Source organism: Gossypium raimondii, chromosome 7 (assembly GCF_025698545.1).
Source record: "Gossypium raimondii isolate GPD5lz chromosome 7, ASM2569854v1, whole genome shotgun sequence".
Classification (NCBI taxonomy): domain Eukaryota; kingdom Viridiplantae; phylum Streptophyta; class Magnoliopsida; order Malvales; family Malvaceae; genus Gossypium; species Gossypium raimondii.
In genome coordinates this window covers 6341884-6353898 of record NC_068571.1, presented here as the reverse complement: position 1 = coordinate 6353898, position 12015 = coordinate 6341884, and the positions used below count along the sequence as shown (strand labels likewise).

Here is a 12015-nt window from a genome sequence, read left to right as displayed (position 1 = left end):
AACATGTAAAACGTTATTAAAATTATATTAAAAAAAGGGAGGGTTTTATGTTGCAACTTTTCCTCTAAAATGCTTACTTTTCCTTGTCAAATGTTAAATTTTATAATGTGAACGCATTAAAAACTTAACGGGTTGATTGTATGCATTAATGAAATTACACTTACGTGTTTGTTAACAATTTTCATAAAATTTGTAAGTTTTCATTAATAATACAATCATAATATATAAGTTTAATTTTAAAATATGATAATTGATATTAGAATAAATTTAAATAAACAATATTTTAAAATTATTTTTAAAATATAAATATTATAATAGTATAATGTGTGAAAGTTTATTTTATAAATGATTTGTAAGTTAATTTTAATTATTAATTAGTAAATGTAGATTGTTAATTATATTTAAAATTGTGACCACTAAATAATTCATTATAAAAATATTTATTTCAATCTTAATAGTATATTTAATTTGTAAAAATAGTGATAAACTTAAAAGAATTTTTTAAACAATTTTAAAATTTACATTAACTTATTATGTAAAATTACAAGTTGAATTATTGAATATAAAAAATTAGAAGTACTTATTATGAAAATATAACATTCAACACACCATTAAACTTACCATATATTTGTCTCATTTTACTCCTATCAAGAGTGTGGGATTTTATAAACAACAACTTGGCAATTGTTAAACTCTTATACTTACCATATATTTGTCTCATTTTACTCAAGAGCTTCTAATCCTAGAGAATCCCCGTGTAAAAGATGTCCACTTTCTCTATGATTAAGCTTATCACAACAATTTGATTATAAATATCATTTGGTTTGACAATTTTAAAAAAGAACACCAAAAGTCACCTCTAAATTATATAATTTCCAATAATTAATTGAACAACACTAGAAACTAATAATTAAATGCAACAACCTTAATCTCTTTCTTCTTCTCAAACTGGGTGGTGTTTAGACTTCTTATTTATGAGTTGATACATCACGAATTAAAGGGAAAGAATGAAGCCATTTTCACCAATAGTCTTACAAAAGAAAACTTAACAAGTGCACAATTTAAGAAAAGAAAGGTTTTTTTTGTTAAGAGAATTTTTTTTTCATAGAAAAGCTCTATATTGTTGAACGGAATGAACTATACTGCTATAGGTCTCAAAATAAGTTTGGCTAGATTCTATGATGGATGATGTGGTACATAACAATGGGGAGGATGGAAATGTGGAATGGTCAAAATCTGAGATGGGTTTGAATGAGCATGATTATGTTATTGTTGCGAGATGATCGTTCGTGTAGTACATAAAGTTAGCGAACCCTTCAAGTTTGGTGAATTCTTTATGATTGGAAAACTTACTAATATTGACGAACTCCCCCAAAATGGTATACGCACCAATACTGGCGAATTCTCTAAGATTGGAGAGCTACTACAAAGTGGCGAGCTCCTTACTTAGGCGAGCTGTGGTCACAGGACAAGTGTGAACTAAAGTCACGAGAAGAATGCGAACTGCGGTCACGATAAAACATGCAAGTTGTCTAAAAATCAACCATGGAGCTATGAAGCAAAAATGGATTTTTTTAAAAGCGTGCGTGCAAATTTTGTTTACATAATATATATTTTTTTCTAGAAGATTTGGTATTTATTAGTATAATATATTTAATATTTATTAGGATAAGATCTTAGTTATTTCTTTCCATATTTAGCATATATAAATCAAGTATACTAATTTGGTAACTTTAGGAAGGAAATTTAATAATTTACAAATTACTTGAATTAAAATTTCAAAGTAAATAAATAAAAAATTAAATGTTTGACATTTAAATGTAAATTTAATGTAATACCCCATAACCGACCGAGACCATAAGGCCAAGCCTGGAGAGTTACAACGAATAACAATAAAAAAACACTCTACAATTTATATTAAAACTCCTTTAAAGTCATATAAAGTTTTAATAAAGACAAACCAGTAATTCGTGATTATCATTCAACTAACTGAAACTACAAAACAATTAACATTATTAATAATACTAAACGGTGTAAAACGCATAACCGAGCTCCCCATCTGCCGACCCATTCAAGTCTGTGATTTACCTAAAATTCATTCAACAATAATTGAATTAATATATCATAAAGGAACCAACTATTTACATATTCAATAGGGTGCAGGTGTTGATTCAGAATCAGGAAACAATTCATTCAGTTACATATTAGAATCATACAAATAGATAACAATTCAAACTATAGTCAAATGCAAAACAGAGCAGAATAGATGTAATTACTTAATACCAGCCGCTACACACCATCTCCAACCAACCTAACACACCAAATAGGGTATTTATTACCCTTCCAACCCCACACACTACACAATGTCGGTTTGACACGTTTCAAAGAATACAGTCTGGTTGCCAAATCAGAACACAGATACCAGTGATTTAACCATTGTTTCAGAACAAAATACTTCCTCCTAATTCAATTCTCACCCCATGCACATGCAGACTTCACATGACAGTTAATTTAGAGTTTTATGCGAATACTCAAATATAACTCATACTCGAATACAGTGGATCAATTCCATTAACATTAGTCAAACACAATACACACGCTGATAATCAGTACTCAAGTTCCAAATCACATAATATCAGTTTATATAGTTTAATTCGGTTCAAATGGCCTCACAAAAAGCTTGTATTCGGTTTAAGAGATTCTCGGGATATGGCAAAATTTCGTAAACTGGCCTACACACCTTAGGTAACTGGCCCGTGCGACCCCACACGGCCTGGTACACACCTGTGTGCTTGCCCATATGATCATTATTTTGTAAACAGTGAGTTACATAGCCTGGACACACGCCCGTGTCCTTGGCCCATGTGAACCCTGCACTATCATGGCCACACACGGTCTGGACACACACCCGTGTCCCTTGCTCGTGTGGCTTTTACTTGGTGAACAGTGAGTTACACAGCCTACCACACGCCTTGGCACACGGCCGTGTGGCGTCGACAACCATGTTTTTCGGCATCCAAAATTTGTAAAAACTCGAGTTTTCAGTAAGCACCTGAAGTAGTTTCGAAGCTAGAACAACGCAGAAGATTCCTGATACCTAAAACGAACAATCCATAACCAGTTAAGTGATAATTTGAAACAACACTAAGATTATCACACAACCAACTTTGTCGAAACGTTTCGACACGAAAAAAAATCCTAAATCGCGTATTACCTTCGTACCACTACAATCACGAATCTAGAGCGTTAGAGGGATCGTTATCTTCTAGACCTTCCCCTAGGGACAACAACCGAACATGTAATCAAAAGGCTCAAACAGTTTACACAAAAACTATACTTGGCAGGGAAGACAACAACTAATGTTTTTTTTCCAAAGTGAAACAATCAAGTGCAGGAAATTAACAGAACGCAAACTTACCCGACAACGACAACAGACAAGATGTATGTACCTAAGCAGCGAATGAACGGAAAGGAAAAAGAACTCAAAGGGAAAGAGACAAAGAAAGAAAGAAGAAAAGGAAAGGAAAAAAAAAAGAGAAATGGAAAAGCAGGGAGAAAAAAAGGAACATTTAATTTAATTTAACCACAAATCACAACTCCGACATTAAGCAAAAATATTATCTGACGCGCACACCAAGACTCAAACACAAGACCAGGGGGTATACAAACACTTAACCATTAAACCAATAGGCTCATTCTAAACATAAATTTAGACAGAATTAAATCTAAGTCAATGGCTCAAGAATAGAGGTTAGTTAAAATTAAAATAGAAAAACCTCTAAAATCATATCTCAAATCCTTGACCTTACAATAGAATCCAACAATCAAACACTCAAAATTTTAAGGCGTTACATTTAACTAAATATATTAAATGCTTTGAATATACACATGTCAATTAACGAGAGTGGCCACTTGTCAATATTTTGCGCAACCAGCTAAGATAATTTCCATAAATGCTTCAATATCCTACTATAGTGTATATATATGATTAGTTGTATTCACTATATAAGAATAAGTATACTTATTTGGTAACTTTAAGAAGGAAATTTAGTAATTTACAAACTGGTAAAGATTACTTGAATTAAAATTTTAAAGTAAATAAATAAATAAAATTAAATGCTTGACATCTAAATACAAATTTGATCAAATATATTAAATGCTTTGAAGGTACACATGTCAATTAAAGGGGTGGCCACTTGTGAGTATTTACACTATCATCTCAGATAATTTTCATAAATGCTTCATATCCTATTATTAAATAAAATGAGTAAATTAATCTCTGTGTATTAAATTAAAAAAAAAGTAAATTGATTTTTTTGTTAAAATTTTTATTCATTTGTACGGTTAAAAATTGGCACCGACGATAGAATAATTAGATTATGACACGAGACATGCTAATGTACATGGGTCAGTTTTTAACAGTAAAATGCTTAGCTTGCTCTTCGACCTAACGTATAAGTAGGGGTGTTCACAGTTCGGTTAAAACCAAATTAATCGGCCAAACCGATCTAATTCGATTAATCAGTTGGTGGCTGAATTTAGTTCGGTTGGAAGTCAGTTAATGATTTTTTTAGAATTTCGATTATCAGTTAATTTGGTCCAAAATCGAGTAATTAACCGAAATAAATAATGTATATCATATAATATATTTTCAATATTAGCAATATATTTTTGAACTATTATTTTTATATTAACCGAAATAAATAATATATAATATATTTTTTGAACTATTAAAAAATTCAACATTAGCAATTTATTTTTATATGTTTTATACTTATTTTAACTAAAAATAAAATATATAAATTTTGATTAACTTGGTTAACCAATCAAATTACCGAAATATTTTGGATCGAACCGACCGTTTAAACACTTAAGTATAAATATTAATTTATTAATTTTTAAATAAAAAGAATAAAATATCTTCATAATATTTTTATTTAAGAAAAGAGTTGTGGAATAGCGGTAATATTTTGTTTTTGGTAATAGGGATAGCCATAATATTAGAATTGACTTAGCCCAATATCTGGACTACAGTTAGTCAAATGGCATACAATGGAGTGAAACTCGTTCACCCACTTCACCGCTGACTTCTAAACAACAGAAGGCAAAATAAAGTAAGCCTCCATTTTCAACTTAATCTCAATGCTAAACAAAGCATCTCTTTGAACCATGTTATGTTTACTTATAAACCAATCATAATACCATACGAATATATATTATTTCTTGATATGGATTGGATTGTGGCATCAAATAAGTAGACAAAAGCAACTAGTCCAAAGTTGAGTGTTTGAGTGGCCCCATCGGACGGCCAGCTGACACATGCTCGACTCCTCTTCTTGACCCTATATCGAAGGCTAGCCTTGCTATCACCCTTGCTCAATAAAATAAATAAATAAACATGTTTGTCAGCTCATAATTGTCAATTATGTTATCTCCAACGTACAAGCAGGGTTAAAGATATTCCTACAAACCCATCCTTTTTTCTTTTTAATCGTCGTCAAGTTTAGCCCCGTCAACTCCGAATCTACATTCAAACCAAAATCACGCTAAAACTGTTATTTTACTGTTTCATTTATACTCATAAACCGATTATAAATAAGTCTGCCATAGCCATTTAGATCCTGCAATTGGAGTTCACATGTTGATGATTTTGCTTTCAAAAGTCAGAATTGAGATTCTATTATGATTAAAAATTGTTTTTAATTAATTCCAAGACACTGTCATAAACACAACTCCAATATCCCTGTTCCATTCTACTTTATATAAACAAACTGAGGGGTTGGAACAGAGGTGATACAGAACAAGCTGCAGGCCAAGCAAATGAGACTTTCAAATGCTACCCTTTGTTTGGTTTCCTTTATTGTTTTCTCCTTTTTGCAGAGCCCCGCATTTGCTGTCAAAAGGGTAAGCATTTCGATTCAACCCCCACCTTTGTCTTCCATTAATGGTGCTTACAATGATTATTGAAGAAAAAAGAAAAATTTCCTTGGTGGTTGTTGTTGATGTAGTCATATGTGGTATACTTGGGAGGTCATTCGCATGGAGTCCAATCGTCATCGATTGATCTCGATGCTGTGACGGAATCTCACTACCATTTTCTCGGATCATTCCTCGGCGGGTAAGTTCGTTTCGTGGAGTAAACATATTTGAAGCCTTTTTTTTTCTTTACATCTTGAATGATTTGTTTCGAAACAGCCATGAGCATGCTCGAGAAGCTATCTTTTACTCTTATACAAGGCACATCAATGGTTTCGCTGCTCATTTAGACGATGAAGTAGCAGCTCAGATCGCAAGTAAATGTCCATTTCTTTTTTTTTATTTTTCTTCTCTGCTTCAATTTTCCCGAGAAACTGTGTTAAAAAAACTCTTTTGTCCGCAGGGCATCCCAAAGTAGTTTCACTGTTCTTGAACAAGGGAAGAAAGCTACACACAACGCGATCCTGGGATTTCCTTGGTTTGGATCACAACGGTGTTGTTCCATCCAACTCAATCTGGAACAAAACCAGGTACGGTGAAGACACCATCATCGGAAACCTTGACACTGGTGAGTTACATCTTAATCTTTCATATGATTACCGGTCTTGTAAATAATAACTACATGAACTGACTGGACAATGTGTTTTGTTTGTTTTATCAGTTAACTTGGTTCCCATATGACAAAACTCACAAATGAATACAGATTGGATCTAACATATTAATAATTTTTAATTTGGAAAGCTGAACTTAATAAAAAGAAAAGGGTTTTGCTTTTTACAACGTTGAAATTAAGATAATGATGTAAATAGACAATTTGGTTTCAATACACCATACACGTAGCTTAAATTATGATAGATGGTGATTTTCCCAATCCATGAACCTGAGATGCAGTCATTGACTAGTCCCACTGCGTGTTCGTGCATGATGAAGCGTCTATATTATAAATGTATAATGTAGCTATTCCATTGATAAGGCAGCTTAACAAAAATTAAATACTGAATAGATAGCGGTTGGACAAGGATTGAAAAGTAGTGCAATAAAACAAGAAATCAAAGATGAATATTGCCCATGGTTTGCTTGTATTTTAGTGAAAGGCTTTGACTTTCACAGCCATTAACGCATGTTGAATGGGGATTTATTATTATTATTTTTTTGGCTTTTATGCTAAGGTGTTTGGCCAGAATCAAAAAGTTTCAGTGATGATGGGTATGGACCGATTCCTTCAAAGTGGAAGGGAATTTGTCAAAATCAGAAAGATGCTGGATTTCACTGCAACAGGTCTGTTTTTTATTTGTTTCTTTCCCCTGCCATCCCCACCTTTCATCCCACGCCCATGGCAGTGGTGTACCTTTTTCAAGGATGATGTTCATTTTGTCTTCTTAACACTTATTGTGTTTAAATTTGATAGAGGAAAGTAGCTAAAAACCCAGTTCTAAGAATGCCCTTAATAGAAACCCTTAGTTATTGCATAATGTAGGGTTTAATTGTGGAAAGGTCTCCATCGTTGTGAACCCAGAAAGAATGTGGCATGTGTGCAGACTGCAGAGGTGAAATTTAGGTAATGTAGGAATCTTCATCAGTTCCAATTTGATGGTGGGGATGGACCAGTATCTGTAATAATATAAATATAAATATAAAAAGCATAGCTATTTGGAATTTCATGGTAAAGCTGAGGGTACCACTTTATCTAAGAGTTAGTGAATTTAAAAAAAAAAAAAACTTAACACAAATAGAAAAGGGTGTATACTGTGGTTTAAGTTCCATGGGAACAAATAATGGTTCACCTTTTCTAGTAGACACAGATACAAGTTTAAAATTCCAATGACTTTATTTTGTATCCGACTCAAGTTCAACACCTACTCAAATATAGGAATGAAATATGACTCTCTGAAAACATAAAAATGCTCTAATACGGGACAGATATCAGACACTCACACATGAATCCGAATAACGTAGATTCCATCCGTAGGACCATTGAGGTTTTAGTCTAAAAACCAGTACTCAGTTCCAGCCTCCCTTTTTTTATGTCATTAAACTTACTGAAAAAACGAAGTGTCTGTAAGTGGATAAAATCTAGATAAGATTCTTTTATCACCTATTTTCTCCCTCACATTTGTCAATGAAAATAAGTCATGAGTTTAAAATTGTTTACTTGATATAAAAAGAATTTCATGTTATATATTTTTGGTAAGTGAGCAATTTTTAATTCTTGGCTTGCTTTTCACTGTGAAGCAAGACTCTCTCTGTATTGCAATGGAGTATGATTTAAATATTAGCAATATATATATTTTAAATAAACTGACTGTATTCTGAAAATTTTTGTTTATAGTTTATTACAACCTGTTTGAAAATCTCAAACAATGAGCTAATTTGTATTACCCTTCTACACTAATGACAGAATAGTTTAATCTGATATTCTTATATAGTTAAACACTTTGTTGCCTAAAAGCAAGACAGCAAAGAATTGTTTATGTTGCCATTTAAAAAAACTCAAATATAATGAGATTTAAAAGCCATTGAATTGTATAAGATCTAGGTTCATGTTCTTGGACAAGTCCAAGAAAACCTTTGAGACACACAATAGTCAGCCGGCATTTTATAGATCCCCTATAATCTGCTTTAATACGGTTCACTTTTCACGGTTAGCAGCAAAGTGTCGTGGGCCGAGACTCAAAGCTCGGGCCAGTATAGGTGATTGGTTCAGCGCCCTGACTGTGACACAAAGCTTCTGGCAGCTTGAATGGCACATGCATGCGTGCACTGCTTTGCTTGCAACTTGCAATTGCATAAAATATTCATACTTATTCTGATATTCCCTTGCTGTCAATGCTCAGATCAGCTTTCTCCTTTTTTTGGGTGGTTGAAATGTTATTTTTATCATGCTGTTGTCTTATTATGGGGTCTTTTTTATCCTGGAAAAAGCTACTGCCCCTTTTCCTGAAGGTAGTTTAGGTTTATAAAGTTGGTATCTAAATCGAAATTTAAGTTTGTTTATTGATGATGTGTGTTCTTTCTAGTATTTCTAAACCATGTTAGTGCCTAAATTGTTGGAGTTATGTTAAAGGAAGCTAATTGGAGCGAGGTACTTCAACAAAGGCTATGCATCTGTTGTTGGCAAACTCAACTCGTCATTCGATACTCCACGCGATAAAGAAGGTCATGGAACACATACCTTATCGACTGCTGGGGGTAACATGGTACCCAGGGCAAGTGTTTTCGGTTTTGGCAAAGGAACCGCAAAAGGTGGATCCCCTAGAGCCAGAGTAGCAGCATACAAGGTGTGCTGGCCACCGGTTTCAGGAAATGAATGCTTTGATGCAGATATATTGGCAGCTTTTGATGTGGCCATTCAGGATGGTGTCGACGTGCTGTCAGTTTCACTGGGAGGAGATCCTACTGCCTTTTTCAATGACAGCGTTGCGATCGGTTCTTTTCATGCTATCAAGCATGGAATTGTTGTGGTCTGCTCGGCTGGAAATTCAGGACCTGCTGATGGGACTGTCTCTAACATTGCACCATGGCAGATAACAGTCGGAGCCAGCACAATGGATAGGGAGTTTCGTAGTGTTGTTGTCCTTGGCAACAATATGCACTACAAGGTTATTTCATCCCTCCCGTCAAGTCTAGTTACTGAAGATCAAAATGATAAATATCGTCAAACATAAGTCGAAATGCGATCAGGACTAATAGAGTAAAAAGTAGCAACATAATCATCCAATTGAATGCAAAATTAAACACAAAAATAGAGAGAAAGCAAACTACTACTTAAGATTGTTGGTTCATAACATGCTTCATATGTTTTCACCTAGCACTTATAAATACTTATGTTTCCTTTTTGAAGGGACAAAGTTTATCATCTAAAGTTTTGCCAGACAAGAAGTTCTTCCCTCTTTTAAGTGCAGCGGATGCTAAGTTGGCGAATGCATCCATTCAAAATGCGTAAGGATATAACACTTGTAAATAGTGTACCTTGGTTTCAGTTATACCAACTGTTCAGTAATATACGTATCTTATCTTCTCGTCATTTTTTGTATATATGCATGCTGATTTGTAGACATCATGCAGAACATTATGCCAGGCTGGTGCCCTTGATCCTAAAAAGGTGACTGGAAAGATCTTGGTTTGTCTTCGAGGGAAGAATGCGAGGGTGGACAAGGGTCAGCAAGCAGCTCTGGCTGGCGCTGTTGGCATGATTCTTGCGAATGACTTTCTCACAGGGAATGAAATTATTGCCGATGCTCATCTCCTCCCGGCTTCACATATCAATTACACCGATGGTCTTGCTGTTTTCGCTTACATTAATTCAACAAAGTAAGTGCGAGGATCAATAAATATGTTACCCTTACGAGTCATTCTGTGAGCTTATATGACAACAGTATTAGACGTTCACTGACTATGTATGGATATCAGGAACAGGAATCCCATGGCTCGTATTATGCCCGTGACCACCCTAATTGGCACAAAGCCAGCCCCCTTCATGGCAGCATTTTCATCAAAGGGACCTAATACCATCACACCTGAGATCCTCAAGGTACTTGCTACCAGCAGCAACTATATATATATATATATATATTTGTTTTTTCATCTGCTAAATTGTATCTCATACTCGGTATTTTTGTATCCAATATTCAGCCTGATATCACTGCACCAGGAGTGAGTGTAATAGCTGCCTATACAGAAGCAGAAGGGCCAACAAATGAAGATTTCGACAAGCGCCGAGTTCAGTTTAACTCAGTATCAGGCACTTCGATGTCATGTCCTCATGTTTCAGGCATTGTTGGCCTTCTTAAAACCCGATATCCTAATTGGAGCCCTGCAGCAATCAAATCAGCTATTATGACCAGTGGTAAGAAACCTGTTACCTCGAACAATAAACCTTAGGTTTCTAGTTCTTGAATTTTCATTAAGATTATGATTGCGCAATAAACCCCTACATTTTTCCCCCTATGTTGCAGCAACCACACTGGATAACGCAAACGAGAGGATTCTAAATGCATCATACATCAAAGCCGGACCGTTCAGCTATGGATCGGGACATATACAACCAAACCTTGCTGTGGATCCGGGACTTGTTTATGACTTATCCACTAAGGATTACCTAAACTTTCTATGCACATTGGGGTACAACGACACACTAATATCAGCATTCTCGCAGGACAACTACAAGTGCCCCGGTTCGATCAATCTTGCCAACTTCAACTACCCTTCAATCACTATCCCTAACCTTGTTGGATCCATTACAGTGACTAGGACTGTTAAAAATGTAGGAACACCAGGCACTTACAGAGCTCAAGTGCAGAAACCAGTCGGAATTTCGGTTAAGGTTAAGCCGAAAAAGTTGAAGTTCAAAAAGGTTGGCGAAGAGAAGACCTTCATAGTTAGCCTGAAGGTTAAAAAAGGCGAAGCAATTAAGGAATACGTATATGGGCAGCTGGTATGGTCAGATCATGTACACTATGTTAGGAGTCCTATAGTAGTGAAGGCAGTCTAAAAGTATAAAAGCTGTCAAAAAAAAAAAAAAAAACAGGCTTGGGTTAGCATTAAGTTTTTAATCCCTGGATTTAACCCATTGGTTGCTACCTCTTATTTGCTTTAGGCATGGCCTTCAATGTGTTCTATATTATTCTTCAAGGCCAAACAATAAATGATTGAAATCCAGTTAGATGAATCAGACCTTTTCCATCTTTTCTTTCTCTGTTTCCTTTTACTTTTTTAACTTGACAATCAAATTAAATTTCGAGTTTACTTTATATTTGTTTTCTTAAGATAAAATTACGAATATGTTTCTTTCACTGAAAATGACTTTAGGAAAAGTTAATATTTTAGGGTGATTTGATGAATTTGTATAAAATATTTTCTATTGTTTGATGATTCCTTAAAATATTTCATAAAATCTATTTTCAATGAAACAAACATACATTTGAGATTTTCTTATCTTTTCATTATTTAATTGAGTTTATTTTATATCCATATATTTATATTTTACATTGTTTTTGCATATATCATAAATATTTTGTTAAATTCGGGTTTATTACAACG

The 12015-nt window shown here is 34.1% G+C and overlaps 1 protein-coding gene across 2 annotated transcripts; it reads left to right on the top strand.

The window, feature by feature from the left end:
• Positions 1-5469: 5469 nt before the first annotated feature.
• On the top strand, positions 5470-11660 carry LOC105803750 (subtilisin-like protease SBT5.3). Of its 2 annotated transcripts, none has more exons than XM_012636146.2 (11): positions 5470-5904; positions 6009-6118; positions 6196-6293; positions 6380-6544; positions 7146-7254; positions 9041-9575; positions 9818-9915; positions 10042-10287; positions 10393-10507; positions 10609-10822; positions 10932-11660. In XM_012636146.2, exons 1-11 carry the CDS (start codon positions 5821-5823, stop codon positions 11465-11467), a joined length of 2310 nt encoding a protein of 769 aa, XP_012491600.2. In that variant the 5' UTR covers positions 5470-5820; the 3' UTR covers positions 11468-11660. The 2 variants fall into 2 exon arrangements, with proteins under 2 accessions (XP_012491600.2, XP_052489760.1); XM_052633800.1 differs by having other exon boundaries at positions 5478-5904; positions 10387-10507.
• The last annotated feature ends 355 nt before the right edge of the window (positions 11661-12015 follow it).